The 17,783-nt window shown below is 23.6% G+C and overlaps 1 protein-coding gene across 1 annotated transcript in view; it reads left to right on the top strand.

Moving 5' to 3' along the window:
* The window catches only part of LOC112592642 (ankyrin repeat and death domain-containing protein 1A-like), an 84,498-nt gene that overhangs the window by 51,959 nt on the left and 14,756 nt on the right, over window positions 1-17,783 (top strand). The window contains exons 4-6 of the mRNA XM_025336786.1: window positions 2,341-2,439; window positions 3,493-3,591; window positions 10,480-10,683. Of these exons, the coding sequence (XP_025192571.1) occupies window positions 2,341-2,439; window positions 3,493-3,591; window positions 10,480-10,683 (402 nt within the window). The remainder of the gene's footprint in view (window positions 1-2,340; window positions 2,440-3,492; window positions 3,592-10,479; window positions 10,684-17,783) is intronic.

Genomic DNA, 17,783 nt, shown 5'->3' with positions numbered 1-17,783 from the left:
AACGGGAATCGCCGGACCGTTACACACGTGAATACAGAAAACGCACACACATAATTATATGTGTTACTGAAGATGAGCTGAGCACAAACGTACGAGCGTACAATAGAATTGGAATAGATTATTAATATTCAAGCGCCAATAAAGCAATATGCCGATACATGTGCAAATTAATAGAGTAATATTTTGACGCGCACGAGAACACGTTATTCATAACTACGGACAACGGAGCAGAAATAAAGACGTTGGCGGCAACGTCCACGTCGTTGTTTTTTGTTTTTTTTTATTACTCTAAGGACCGAACTCAGTCGTGGATTAAATGTCGAAGACCCAGGGCAAGATAAATTATAGGTACATTGGACAAAAGGAACGAACATAAACATAGGTAAAAGAGGGAAATATCACAATTTTATAATATTAATAAAACTTAAAACTTTGAGTTATATCCACGAAAATATTCAAGTTAAACAAGATTTTTCACATTGTTTAAATTAGAAATTCTAGGAAACCTAACCGGAGAAAAGTTCTAGATATCGACGATTTCAAGGTAAAGAAATTCGAGATAACCAAGTTTGACTGTAGTTTATTCACTTATTTTTATTTCTCTGTGTTCTAAATGGTTAAATTAATTATGATTTTAATAAAACAAGAAAATGTTGATTAAAAATAAATATTTAAACCTATGGACAACATTGCCATTTTAAAATTCTATTTTTAATTATTCGTATAATTAAACAGAATACATTAAACAATGTTATTTTCTAATATTTAATGATATGTCAAAAAATTAGGATATAGATAATTGAAATAAGAACCTAGTTCATTATAATGTTATAAAATAGCAAAAATCAAATTATATAGAGTTTTATATATTTTTCAAAAAAGCAAAGTAAGTAATAACCCCTATAGATAAATAATTTAATAAAGTAAATTATTATTTAGAATAGCAGGTAACTAACGAAAAAATTGCTATAAGTTAAAATTGTAGGTTGTTGTAACATTATAATCCTTCTAGTCAAAATTTTACTTAAAAATGCAGATTTATGGATTTTATAAACAATGAAAAACTAATAGTAGATAAAAAGATTATCTAGATAAATAATGAGTCAATAATTTATTACTAAATATATATTTAGTATCATTTTTTTTTTCATAAAATATAAATTTAAATAATCAATATAATCGAACTTTAGTTTTGAATCATAACTTATTTTTGTATCATCTAAATATTTACATATATTATACCATGGTATTAAATTAATTCGAAAAAGTTCATTAAATGGTTTTCATTTTATTGTAAATACCTATATATCGTGAATTTATTCTCATGCTGTTTATGTTTAATAGAGTTAAAAAAAAAAAAAAATAAAAAAATTCAACCTTATAGGTTTTAGTGTCTAACTTATCATGGATAATCTGGAATAAAAGTAAACTTCATAGCATTTGACATTTTTCCTTAAACCTTTGTGGTTTTAAAAGACGCGTTGGATTCTTAAAACCGTTTCATGGATGTACTGGTTTTCAGTTTATGGGCAATGATTTTATTTTTTATTTTCTTCTTTGCTTTTATTTTATTATTATTTTAAATAATAAGATCCGTTAAAAAAATTAACTAATAAAATATTACTACTAATTATAGCCAATAATGCAATACATTGTTTTTATATTATATAATTATGTAAATTATATTCATTATGAATACGTTGTATGAAAATTAATTTTTTGAATGGAACGTGAAAGTAATTTATTTACTTGTATTATACTATTATGTGAGGTAAATATTATAGATTTACATATAATTTGTCTATGCAGCATTATTAATACATTTTTTTTTAAACAATTTTTATTTTTGAAAAATAAGTGAAAAAAAATACTAAAGTTACTCGGTCAAAACACTTAATGATTTTAAATTATTTAAATGTTCAGATTCACCAAGTCCATTTAAGACGCAAGCTTAATTTTAGGGAAGTGTTTTGAAAGCTGTTAAACTAGTTGAAATTGTATTGCAATTTAGAATGGAAATATCAGTAAACATTTGTAGAATTTTATTGGTTGAGAAAATTTTTGGGTCAGATTTTTAGGTTTTACCTGAGATAAACGAAAGAGCTGCTATTGAATTAAGTGAAGGTAGAGATTTTGTACGCTATATATGTCTCAATTATCTTATTATATTTCATTGTAAAATTGTAGATAGAAATACTATAATAATTACGAGTATAAGAAAATATTGTATAGTAATAAAATTCAACAACATGTTTTCTTTTAAAATTTGTTACAAGAAATCTATCTGTTTAATATAATTGAATAAGTATTTAAGTTTAATAATAATTTATTTTTTTCCAGTATGGCAGAGCTCCTATTCATTGGGCATCTTCAAGAGGAAATACTGAAATTATGGAAATGCTTATAAATGCAAAGTGTGATATTGAAGCCAAAGACAAAGTAATTATATATATTTATATATAAATTATTTGTAGATAATAATTAAATTTTAAATGATATATTTTATTACAAATAATAATAAGCAAAAATTAAGTGCATAAATTAAAATTTTAACTATGCTTATTAACTTTATATTTAGTTATGTTTTGAATACATCAAATTTAAATTTTCATTATAAATAATAATTTATATAATCATATAGCTATTATAAAATATTAATATTTTAATTTATTTTATAACTATTTATTTTGATCGCTAATTGATTCTGATGGCACATTTGAAAATTATTTTTAATTTATAAAGGTACAAAATTAAAATAGTTATTACATTTTCTAATTGGTATCATAAAATGAACTATAAAGACTAAAATATTTATGGTATTTATTTCTTAATTTGTTATTTTTGTAGTGTTAATTTTAGTTAATTGCAAGTTTGATTAAAAAAAAAAAAAAATCAAACATTTTAACTAATTTTAAGTATAACTTTTTTTTATTGATAAAAATATAATTAAATAGTTGAAAACACGCGATACTATTTAAATAAATTATAATTATAATTATGTGCATTAACTGAAATCACTGAACTAGTTTATTAAAAATATGTACCTACTAATACAGTAGCTTAAAATTTTATAATTTGAATTTTGATTTAATGATTAAGAAATTATTTTTATTGTACCAAATATTATGTATATACAGTATGTAGAATTTTAAATGATAAATGGCACCCTTAAATTATGACTGTACACAATTTTTATAAACTTTTTTTGACATATATCCAATGTGTATATTAAAATTGTACACAAAAGCTGTGCAATATTACTGTAAGTAAAGTATAATAATAATATAATATCTGCTGTTTAATGGTAAATTTTAAACAATTGATCATGTGTGTATAATCTTACATTATATGAAAACCTTAGACTGCGATGACCCTGCTGCGAAGACTTCGCAGTGCGTGTTTGCCTCTAATATGTTATAAACACTAAATGTTTCCATCAAAACCTTATTGAACGTGTAAAATTAAATAAATTGACCGTTCAAAATGTTTTAGTACGGGATGCGTCCGATATTAATGGCTGCTTGGCATGGCCACACGGATGCTGTCCAGATGCTTATCAACTACGGAGCGAGTGTAAACACAATAAATAAGGTGAGATTCAATAGTGATGAAAATAGTTAAATGTCAACGTTAAAATGCTTTCGCATATAGAACCTATGGAATGAAATAATATTTTTACTACATAAAATAGATGCATTCAATTGAGCCACGGCCGTAATACGTATCACTGTTTTAAAAAATTCAACTTTTTCCTTCTAAATACGTAATAACAAACAAAATTCTCCTTAAAATTTTCTTTTTAACCAGGAGGTTATAAATTATTACTTTTGATTTTAATAATATCAACCGGTGTCTACCTTTTTTACCTTCCATTATTTATTTATTATTTAGATGGTTTTCGTTTCAAGCTATTTTCAGAATTGACCTTTTAGTACACGGCTTAGCATAGTTAGCATGTTTTTTTTATTTAATTTTTAGTCAGAGCCCATAATCCTGACGCATTCCAACTTGAAATAGTTTTTGTATCCAATATATTAACATTGCTATAAAAAATAATATTTTATACCGAAACTCGATATTCTCATCATATTTCACTTCCAAATAATTCAAATAACAAATAAATTATTTTAGAAAAATGTCAACTAAATTTTTTTTATTATCTGCATTTACCTGCATTTTTATAACACGTAGACATATTGTGAATGCTTAAACAAATTGCATTAAAATGAGTTTTAATCTATAAAAACATAAATTCGAAAAATGCGTTGTGAAAATGTTATTCATTCATAATTAAAATACGTGATATATTTGGAATTTAATTAACTATTTACCAAAAATCTAATTGATACAGATATTTTAATATACATTTTATTTGTTTTTAATCACTGTAATAATAGTTGCAAAAAAAAAGTATTGAACAAAACATAATTATATTTTACCGTTAAATAATTTTTAAATATTATTTTAAAGCCACGATTATCATTTTATTATTAATAATCATGTTACACTTTTTAAATATATTATTTAAGATCCTCAGCTATTTCTATATTAGGGGCAATATTCTGTCCTATTTATTTTCATGTAATTATTTTTTTTGTCTCAAACATAAAAACTGTTGTTTAAAATGCAATTGTAAAATATTCAAATCTCACTAAAATATACTTTAAAAATCCATAAGTTTGATGTTAAAACATACAATAATTATTATCTATTCATGTAAAATTATGTTGATTTTATAATAATAAATTTAAAATTATTATGATATCGTTAATTTTAAAATATTTGTCTGAATAATTAAGATATTATAAAGTAATAGGAATATGTTAATTAAACTACAATATATTTCAGTTAAAAAATCTAAAATATTAATATGATTTTTTTGACTTAAAAAAAAGTAAATTTAATTCTTTCGAAGTTTTTGCATTTATAAAAATTATATCACTCATAAAATTAAGAATGGTAATAATGTGTTTAATTGAATTAATTGTATATCTTATTTTGTTAGAGTTGAATTTATTTTAATACCGATTTTTGATCTATATTAGATCAAAAAAGATATATTATAAAAATATAATGTACTCTATGTTCAATGTTTAGTATCAATAATGTATTTTCAAATGTGTACTAAGAAAGACGCATCATAATTTTTTGTGTTGGTTATTTCCTAATTTTTCTGTACGATAAGATTTTAGAAAACATGTTATAAAAGATTATACATATTCAAATTCTATGGAAAATTTAAATTACTTTTAATGTTATCAGAGAAAATAATGATGTTAACTTTTTATAATAAAAGAAAATATCTATTTATACATAAGTAATAATAATCTCATAGTAAGCTATCGAGGCGTCTAAGTAAATTATTGTTATTTATTTATTCTTTTTTCCGGTAACATTGAGTATGTTTAATGATCATAATAAAATATTTCTCATTTCAATTATTATTGATTAGAATGAGACAAGATACAATTGATGTAAGAGAATTCTAAATTTGTATAGAATTTTTTGTGAAATTTATAAATTTATTCATCGATAATGATAATATAAAGTTTGATCATTAAGGGTTCTTATGAATCATTAGTTAATAGTTTAAGGGATATTTATTAAAGATTACTTATTTTTTATATTATTAGAGTTTGTGAATTTTTCTCAAAATTGATTCAACAAAAAGACAATGATAAGATTTGTATAGTTTGTTTATTAATACATTTTTTCATTTTTGATCGGTGATGGTTTGGTGTAAAATAAGAAATGTAATTGATAAAGACTATGATTTAGTATTTATTTATTTATTTTTTGTTTTAATGTGAGTCATCTATTTAGAATTCTAGATGTTTCTCAATATCATAAAATCATGAAATGATTTTTCAGATATTATTAGTCTTCTGTTGATGTTGGTTAGAGGGAAGTCACGATAACATAATTTAAAGATTCTATGGGACAAGTTCAATTTTTATACTCCATTTTAAAATTTAAAATTCAGTTGGTTAAGATTATTTTTTAATTGAAAATGAATAACGTGATAAGATCATCATTTTTGTGTATTGCTGAGTGCTTATATTTGAATAGAGTTGATTATTTATAGAACGATTTTTCATTATATTTTGGATAACGTTATGAAGAAACTTATGAGACTTATAATGTATGAAGAGAATGTAAGAAAAAGTTTAACAATTTTAAATGTATTATTGTATATTTTGAAAACACATGTAAAATAATAATGATTTAAAATAATTAATATATTAATGAAATATCATTTAGTTTTTTTCCTTATGAAAGTTAACCTCAATAAAGAGTATAGTATAACGGTACTTTGATATGTTTATCTTAGAGTGTCAATGTATATTCTTAGTGGATGTGAATTTAAAAGTGGTTCAAGTGTCATTATCTTTTCAAGCTTTAGAATATTTGTTAATTTTATTCATTTAAGTAAACTCCTCTTCATTTTAATAGTGATGACAGACGAGTTTTCTTTATGTTATCAATACTATTTTTATAAAAAAAAAAAATGACAACGACTCTTTTTAAAACATTTCATATTTTAATCTTAAGTTTTCAAAAATGCTTAACTACCTAAAGTTTGTTATTATCAAAATTTATTTATTATTAAGTAATATATGATAGTATAAATGTATAAGCTATCTGCAATAAAAAACGATTTTTATTGATTTAATGAATTTTTTTAGATTCTAAGTGAACTATCTATGTATTAGCTCGATGATGTGTATTTTTTAAATTTTTGCTGTCATTAGATTTTGAAACAATAACTTCAATTATCAATTTTTGTATTTTCTGATAGAAAAATTAAATCTATATGGCTATTTAGAAAGTAAAAAATAAAAATTTCCAATGCTTAAAAAAAAAAAAAAAAATAATAACTAGAAAAAATACTGAAAACTTTTGTGACGAAATTAAATTTATATTTTCCTTAAATTTAAGTATGTAAGTATAAATAACTATATAGATGTATTTTAAAAATATTTAAATGAAATTTTTTTTCAAAGAATATACAATTCTTAAAATAATAAAGATTTTATGTTATTTATAAAGATTTTAATATTCAGTTTTTTTTTTTTTTTATTAATTGAATATAACTTTGGTGTGTTAGTATTGATAAATAAAAATTAATAATAGCTAGTTTTATAATATGAAATAATATTATAATATTTATTATATACCTAATATAAACGATTTGTTGCTGTTAAAAATTAGTTGAACTTACTAAATTATTAATAGTAAAATAAATCATCATGAAAATATATTTCTTTTGTTCGTAAAATCTTTTCTTTCTTAAATGTGTCAACTAAATCATTGCAAAAAAATGTATTATTTTCATATTTTTTTTATTCACGTGTCTAAAGTGGATAAGAATTATTTCCGTCTTTCATACTTGAGACGCATAACAAATTTATTTTTCGTAGGGTCAACAATAATATTTATTCATCAATAATAAACATTTTTTTTTAATGTTTTACTCAAAAGAAAAAAAAACTATTGACAACTGGAGCTAATCAAATTGTTGTTGACATTTTAATTTTAAAAATATAAATATAATTTTATATATACACATTTTAATTATGTATTATTATATTCATGATGTATGTATGTGAAATGTCTTCTCCGATTTAAAATTATTTTGTTATATTATTCTATACTATACTACAATAATATTTTTATTTGTTATAAAGATCTGAATTTTTCATGATCTATTTAAAGGAGAATAATGTATCAAAAGCTTAATAATATCTTATAATTAACGTGTTAATTCGAAATGCGTATGTACTTATTTTAAACAGCAGTAATATATATTATTATATGTACGATTAGCTAACAACTCTTTATGTTCACTTAATACTACTGAATAATAATAAAAGGTTCCGTTGTAGCTATAAGAAATAGAAGAATACAACTTTAATTTGATAATTTAAAGATATAACAATGTCACTGCAATTATTTTCATTAAATACTATTCTATATATTTTTCAACATTTTTAATCTTTGAATTTTTCTATTATACTTAAAGACCATAACATTTTAAAATATTTATAATTTATATGTCATTTAAGGAGTGTCTTAAAGCCATATTAACTTCTATTTTTTCAAACGCACTAGATTAAATATTACTACACCTATTTTATAATTGATATAAAAGCACTATAAACGATGCACTTAAAGATCAATAATTCAAAAAATACTTAGTCAAGTAATGATTTAGATATATCAAAAATAAACTGAAAAGTTAGGTATTTAACATTTAATAGTAACATTGGGTGATAATCATTAAAAAAAAAAACAAGTATAGTCCTTATAAGTAGATATGTAAACATCCTAGAAATCAGAACTTGAATAATTATTTATGGATACAAGTGGGATGAGTCTTCTTGCAAGTGAATAATTCTGTATTATATTTCTGCAAGTATACCAAATATTTTTTTATGGCGTGTATTTCACATACGCATACATCGTAGTTTTTTATATTAATACAGAAATAATAACAATTTTACGCGAGTGAAAAATATCCATATCAGACTATATTATTATAAACGTATCGTTTTTGACGAATACATTATAGATTGATGGAACTAACCAAATACCGTACAAGCCATCAAAACTTTACAGGGTGTAAAATGTTAGACGATGAACATAATGCAGACTTACATAATTTTGCAATGTTTCCATGATAAAATTATACATTTTCAATAAAAAAGGTAAATTGTCGTATATTTATGTAATATTAATACTGTAATAAAGTCAAACGCATATATTATTATTTTATATTCTCGTGGATACGAAATGAACATGCGCGTGATGTTCTGATGACGAACTCGTAAAGCCGAAATGTTATAGTTTTTATAATACATATTAAAATATAAAAATATGTCATATATAATACAATGCTGCAATTTTTTTTCTTTCCACTACGTTGCGTAATAATGATATCAACATGGTACATGGTATTATTGTTGTAATGTTTAAAAACGCGGTTGATTCACACTACTAGTATGTAAATAAGAAATAGTGGCCACTGCATAATCATCATAAATTCCACTTAAAGTTAGAAGTTGCATAATTAACATTTTTATATAGTGAGGTAAATAGATACTACAGACATTAAGACAGTGACCTTTAATTTATGTCCGTCTTTTATATTAGAACACGATTCTACGTAGTATGTTTATAAGGAAAATTATGTTTACGACTTCAGTTTTCTTTTTCTGTTGTCTATTACACGTATATAATTCTAAGTTTAAAACCACAAATGATGTGACATCACTTGAGTAAAAACCATTAAAGCAGCACTGATAATGGTCTATACTTACATAAAGTCGAATCGTCGACCCACCTTCGTAGATACGTAGGTATAGGTATTTAATTTATCACACAAAACTACGATTAATTATTAACAACGTACAGTCAATGTTTCCAGAAGTGTTTAATTTAAATTTCATTCATAAACAATACACTCATGCGGATAATTGTTGGATTTGTATACATTCATATAGAAATGTTAATATTTGTAGAATTTTGCATGCTAATCTTTAATCAATCTATTATACATCAAAAAATGTATTCAAGAATAAAATGAAATTAAGTAAGTACAAATTTTGAGGTAGTAAGGTTTCATTACATACTTTAGCATCATATATAATAAATTTGTTTTTCTCATTAAATGCGCACAGTTGTTGTGTGCTTATTATTTTATAATAACCAAGTTGTATATGGTACATTAATAATTATTCTCCCAAATTATAAACTTTCTCACCTAAAATATCAAATTTATTAATAAATTTGAATTAAACTGATTTTTTAAACCAGTCAAGTGATCTATTTATAAATATAACTCATATGTATATAATGTATATATATATATACTCGTACAACTTTAACCCTACATAACTATAAATAAATGTTTATAAAATAACTAACCAAAAATAATTTGTTGACTATATGTTTATTATTACTATTATAATTTAATTTGATGTTTACAACATTTAAAATTTTTAATATACCACGCCTACATTATACAATAATATACATCGACAGGTTAATTTTACACGTCCACCAGGCACCGAGGTGCTGCTCATATTTACTCACAAGATATATTAATCATAATTCAGTTTGTGCTTGGAATTATTATAAGATTAGATAATAAATTATTAGATTTACAAAATAGTCGATTGAGTTAATGGCGATTGAGCATAAATTAAAACCAGACCCAGATTACATCACCCATTACTCTGGTATTCGTAGACATCGTGGTGCGCGATAATGTAACCTTGGTTGATACATAAATCCGACATAGTGATGCATAATATAGAATGCATATATAATACAACAATCTATAAAATATAAATATTTTTTTTACACTTTGCTCTTAAATTTTAACAATAATTTATTTTTAAAATCTGAAGTTTGAATTTTGGGCATTGATATTTGAGAAACTTTTTAAAATATTTGATTTCAAAATTTTTTCCTTAGAAGCAATACACGTTGCTCATGTGTGCGGCAAGAAACAACCGTCTGTCAGTGGTAAACTTCCTGTTGGACACCATTGAGGACGTCGGACTGGATGCATTCGATACGGACCATCAGACAGCTCTGCATCACGCGGCGATCGCAGGTCACACTCACGTGGTGCGGAGGCTAGTGCACGCCGGAGCCAACACGAGCACCACGAACAAGGTAAAATTGTTGTCTTTACACAATAGAAGAATTTTGAATATTTTGAAAATTGTTGATACAATTTGTATTCAATTATATCTCGTCATATCTCTTAGATCCGCCCAACCATGTCGTGTTAAAAACTATATTTGTATAAGTAATCTAATTTTTGAAAACAAGATTTGCCAAAAAAATTCTTGTTTTATTTCCTTATTTATTTATTTTTTGTTTTCCTCGATTATTTAAAATGGACGTTTTTAACTTTGATCTCTCTAAAAAACTAGATCCAATTTTTACCTAATACTAATCTCAAAGTTTGAAACCAAATCAATAATAAATGAGGAAAATATTTGTATGATAAACGTTTCAAATAAATGGATCAGTTCAGATCTTTCTTCTAATTTGTATCTATAATCCTATAAATAGTGTGTGTGTGTGTGTATGTGTGTGTGTGTGTGTGTGTGTGTAACATAGCCATAATCAATCAATACAATTTGAAAAATATTTGAAATGTCATAGAGTTAAATAATTTCGTTTCTTATATAAATATAATTTGAGATATTTGTAAATCGAATTCTCTGATGAGTGTAATTAGGTTTAATACAGATCATACGATACTCGAATGCATAACAATTATTATTATTGTATTTTGTATTGTACAAAAAATACATTGGATATTACTAAAATAATGTTTATTATTTTAAAAATATTCTCATGGATTATATTTTACATAATTACGGTCCGTAAATGAACTACTTGTATTAAAAAAAAAAATAGTAATCGCAAATGGTATAAAAAATATATGCACCACAGTATTGTCTAGATTCTACGTACGGCTATGACGGTTCGAATCATGATTACATCTCAATTCAGCGGCCCTTTGCATGAACTTATCTACGTAATTTTATCGTAACTGATGAGATCGATATATTTTATTCTAAACCCTGGTCACTAAATTTAATGATTCGCGTATAAAAGTCATAGGATGGATAGATATTAAAATAACTTATTCGATCGAAAAAAAATAATAGCTATGAGCACGCTATATGGAGGCGAATGAGGCGATTATACGATAAGTCTGTAAAATAGGTAACGTGAAGGAATTATTGAATGACAAAAGTCACTTGATATCATTTTATAAAGCTCAAACGACATGATTTAGCTGAAAAAAAAAAATAAAAAAAAAAAATGTTAACAATGATAATAATACTTTTAACAGAAAAGTTTAGATGTGTTGTTGCCGTGACCCTACGAGTGTAATATTATTATAATACATGCTGTTAGTGATGGCGTAATGTACAAAAAAGTATTGGTTTGTTATACTTAAGTCTCGCTTGTAAAACATATTCATGAAAACATTTCTATTATAAACATATACTACTTCAAGAGATTCACTATAATACATTTAATTTCATATTTTATATTATATATTATATTGGAATTCTTGATCATAAACCACGTATGTTATATGCATTATCCTGATTATATCTTTTATCATGTTCAAATAAATATTCTGTATCATGAATTTGTAATCATTCTTCTGGATAAGTTTGAAATTGATTTTAATTGAAAAATGTCTTGGCAGACTCACCGTGCCACATATTTTCCTATAAGACTTAGTATAATACGCTATTTATGTATATAATATGAAGTCATACATATTTTATATTTATTACGATAAAGTAATTACTATTCATTATATGTATATAAAAAAAACTTCTCCATCATATAAGTTGTACAGAATCCAAATATTATTTAAAATTAACATAAATACGTAAAATACACAATTATGCATAAAATAGCATTGATAAACTGTATGTAAATGGTAATGTCACAGTGTTAAAATTATGTATAAACGAATGTTAGATATCGTACTAAACAATAATTTACACAACGTTTAATTTAATTTCCGGACGTTCTGTGATATAAATAAAAAATGAAATTAAATGCACTTGCATCCGAAATACTGTAATACTTTACTTCCTTTAATGTTAAACATATTATTTTTTTATTTTTTTTTAAATAACCCATGTATTTAAATTAGAAAAAAATGTTAATTTTGTGTCATATAAGTAATTTTATTGTTAGTAGGGTAGAAAAAAAAAAAAAATTATAATAATAAAAAAGCAAGTTATCTTCAAACCAATTCTTTTTTTTAAATTCTGTTAACATTTTTAATTTATAATATATGATAGAAATACTAATTATGAAATTTAAATGTCATAGAAAGTTCTGAAATGTAAATTTTTGTTTAATATTTTAGTAGAACATACAATACAATTCATATAATTTGTACAATAATCACATGGTTTTTAAAGTTATCAACATAGTTTAATATAGTATAGTCTCAGTTGGTGCGAATTACATCAACTTTGCTGTAACATGTACGTATAACATTTACATTAATATTTCATTAAAATTTTTCTACACGATAAATTTTACATTAATGGTTATATTAAACCCCCATATTTATTTTTAATTTGTTAAAATTCGATTTGCAGATGTATTTACAAAACAAGTTAACATTTGAACTGAAATTTAGTTCTATAATTATGATAAAAAATGAATTAAGTTTTTATCTTTTCTCTTTAAAAATACAAAAATACTTGATGCTTATAAAATTTTTTACGTATATATACTATCACAATTAATGAATTAGTAATGTAAAGCAAAATACACATCAGTAATACTGGCCGTACCGTTAAGAATATAATATGTTAAGTTATTATTGTACTTGATTTAATATTAATTTAACTTACACAATTAAAATGTAATTCCGCCATTGAGATCATAATTTAATATTTTTATTTAGTACGAATAATCATAAAACGTAGAAAATCGGAATTATTTAGTATATTATAAAGGAACCTTTCAGACGTTTTTAAGACTCTAATTTAATTTATAAAACTATTAAAAATTGAAATATTATAAAATTCATCACATAAATAAGTAATAACTACATCATAATGTAATGTTATACATAATTTATGGTGTCAATTTAGTTATTGATTAATGAGTAAATATTATACTATACACAATTAATTATGAAGAAATAAATTATAGTTTCAGTAATAATTAATATACAAAATATAATATACAACAAGCAAAAATATAATAGATATATTCGATTGATTAATGTTTTGTTTCTCGTCTGTTTCAGTCCAATGTACAATTACAAGGTTATGCTTGACAATAAAATTTTTTTTTTGCGTATAGCACTTATGTCCGAGAGTAGGCCTGAGATCCTAATTCGGACGCCTATTTGGCAGAATTTTTAGTTGGGTATCCGTAGGTTTCTGCATGCCTGGTTGGAAGATGGCGGCCTTGTCACCTAGACAGTTGCCTGCTCAGAGAGCAATGCCGCCTGTAGCCAGAATTCGAACCAGCGACGGTGCGCGTAACAATCGGCGGCTTAGTCCACTCGGCTACTCCGTCCATGATGATAAAATAACCGCAAGAGTTACATGTTTTTTAAAGTACTTATCTATGAATAAGTAATCATGTATACAATCAGAATTCAATTTTAATTCAAAAACGTTTCACAATAATACACTAGTATTGGTTATATGGTTATATATATATATTGTACCACTGCGTCTCTGCGTACCTACCTAATATATATTTTAGTTTGTTGCGAAACATAAATTGATAAATAATAACATGGTATATAACTCATATAAATTTAATATTATAAAATAATAAAATCAAATTTTGTTGTGTTTTATTAAACACATTTTGGATGTGAGATACAATACACAATTATAATTGTATTAAAATGCTGTATTGAAGGTCATTGGATCATATCGTATTTGTTCATTTTATAATATGCATTATTTAATATCATGTAGATGTTATCTGACATATTGTGACAATATAACCCATACAAAAATTTAGCCATACAAAAAAAAAAAAAAAAAATCGACGTATAGATTTTTATTTATTTCTACATGTTTCGGTTTCCGTTTTTGGTTTTATTTTATTAGCTAATTTTATATTCATATAGAAAATGTAAAACTCAAGTGCTAACTTAGTTGATTTTTTTGATTTATTGAATAATGACGTAGTTAATTATTGTTTATACGTATTACGTGAAAATGTTATTATCTATCATTACTAGAATCTTATTAGGAGTTTCACTTATACGTTGACAAAAATAGAAAACACAAAAGTAGCCCAACATATTAAGTTATAATAATGTAATACCATTTCTCTAGAGTCTGGAGCAGCGATTCTCAACATTTTTTTCGTTCAGTACCCCAAAACTTAATATTTTTCTACATCGTACCTCTCATTTTAATTTTTTAATTTTTTCACGTGACTATTTTAGAATATTTAAATAAAAAATAATAAAAAATTCTATGTTACATTCTATACTTCATATCTATTCGTTAAGTTGACGGTCAAATTTTAATTTACGATACAAATTTTCATATTTAATAACATATAATGAATATTTTTGAAACGAATAGTTTAAATAAACAAATTGTAATTCAACATTTTCTGCGTTATTCAATTTTTTTTCACGTACCCTTTAAAATCATCTCGCGTATCTCAAGTTGAGAACCGTTACTTTAGAATTTAGAGTTTTTTTATTATTAAAATTCATTAGTGGTTTTAAAGATAATATTATATTCAATAAATATACTGCATTATTTTAAAATTAATATACATGACCATATAATTTTATGACATTTTAATTTTACTTTATTAAGTTTATTTTTAGTATCATTATTTTTTCTTGTTTTTTTTATCATATTTATGTTGTATAAATAATTTTTATAAATTTTTTAATGTTTGATAAATATAATAAGTTTGACCTGAAATTTAAAAAACTTAAATTAATTATAAAAATGTATAACGTTAATGCAGTTATATAATTAAATAAATTTACACATTGACTTATTTTTAATTATTGACTTAATTATTTATGATGCCATTTGTGTATTACCTCATATATATAAATATTTTTTATAAAATTATTTAATACTGCTCACTCTATAATTAATCTATAATTAATAAATTAAAATTTGAAATTCTGTTTTTTAAGTGAATTAAATTAAGAAAATTAATTTCAAAATAATAGTTTTACAAGACAATTTTATCAAGTACAAATTATAATTATTACTATTAATGACATTGAAAAAAAACGAAAAATATTTAAAAAAAAAATATTTGAATATGAGAATTTTAATTTTACAATACTCATAATGCAATATATATTTTTATAACATACAGTTTGAATAAGGTACTAAAAAAAAAATATCATTTCACTGCTAATACTAAATTAGTAAAGCATTCTGAATTCAAAATGCTTTGACTACCCTTAAGTTTAAGAAAAAATATTTTTATTATGTCATATTATTAGTATTTCAAACATTTTTTCATACACATTTTATTATAAAAAGCATATTTTCATTACACTCAATAGTTTAAAAAAATGCTACATTATACATAATATTTTCTGTAAGTATAAAACTTACAGGAGTATCATAATGATTAACGATTGTAGTCTATTAAGTAGAATTGTTTCCTGTTGAAACTTCTAATGGGTTATTTTTATAATTATTTTCTGAGATATTTTTACAAAGTCAAGAAGTCGGATTTTGTGCATCTCAAACGTGATTGTGAACAATATAACATCGAGAGGACACAACAATGCTATTTTATTACCTATATGTATATGTATAAAGATCACTATAAATTATACTACAACTAACACCAATTGTATAGTCCGTTTAACTAAAACAAAAGATGTATTTCTCTAAATCATTTGTCTCCGGTACAGTTAGACATGGGAATAAATGGTGGAAAATAGAATCTTAGAAATGAGGTGAAAGTAATATGACCTATCGTGATAACTAATGACTAACACCTTTTTGATTGCTAGTTGTATAAAATAAAGGTTGACTAATAATTATTATAAATCTTGTAACAGAAAACGCCTACCATACCACGACACAAGAAAATAGAGAATTACTAGAACAATGTACGTCCTTATTTTGGGTGTCACTCTTGTAATGCGAACCTGACAATTTTGAGGTTGTATGACGTCATGCAAATGTAAATGCTCACCTAAAAATTACATCTCTATAGACTGTAGTATAGTATCTATATTCACGACAGCGACGACCAGTTTCGCGATAAATTAAGTAGGTATTTAATAATCGATTTTAGAGCTTATCACTTGTAGCGGTGGAGGTGGGGGAGGGAGGTAGTACAAAGAATAACAAAATAAGAATCTATAATATAATAATAATAATCTCAACTCTTAAACTTTTAAATTATAAAATAAGTTTTAAATCTTGATTAGAAAATATTTTATTACCAATATTATTTTATTATCACAATTTTTTTAAATAAACAAAAGCTAAAATTTGATCTGAAAATGTTTAAAAAAAAACTTTATGAAACATCCATGTAGTATATTGTCATTCTAAAAGAAAGTTTGTAAATAAAAGTTATTTTATAATTATATTTGAATTTTAAAACTTAGAAAAACTAATTAAATGCATTTAATATATTCAGTTTATCAAAGAAAAAATATCCACGCATAGTACATTGATTCATAAATTTAATATTGTACATAGGTACCTTTAAATACGTATATATATATATATATTTATTTATTAAGTATATGCTTTGCTTCTTAAAAATGCCAACAAATCGAAATACTTTTAACATTTATATGAACGACTTAAGAAGAACTTTATATTACTTATACTAATTAAACACAATAATATTATATCATTATTTAAATTTCTTTTGAGAATGTTTATAATGACATTAGAAGAAACAATTTAAAATGGTCGTTCTATTTTATATTCTGTATCTATACCAAGCAAAATTTCATTAAACTATGTTAGTAATTATACATTTTTTTTTTTTCTTAACGCTGCAAGATTTTTGTATATATTAACCAATTTAACAATTTATTCAAACTTTGAACAATTCAATAAACACTTACTATTAGTGAATTAAATTTATAGTTGTGACAAACTTTATCAGTCTTAATAATTAATTATAATAATAGAAAAAAATAACCTTGAAATATCAATTTTGGTATTTTGGTGTACACACAAAATAACTACAAATAATTAATATCACAACTAGAACTTTTAAAA

This window comes from Melanaphis sacchari, unplaced genomic scaffold (genome assembly GCF_002803265.2).
Source record: "Melanaphis sacchari strain LSU unplaced genomic scaffold, SCAv2.0 Contig182_pilon_pilon, whole genome shotgun sequence".
NCBI classification, from domain to species: domain Eukaryota; kingdom Metazoa; phylum Arthropoda; class Insecta; order Hemiptera; family Aphididae; genus Melanaphis; species Melanaphis sacchari.
The sequence above is the reverse complement of the archived record's forward strand: the minus strand, read 5'-3'. Positions and strand labels throughout refer to the sequence as shown.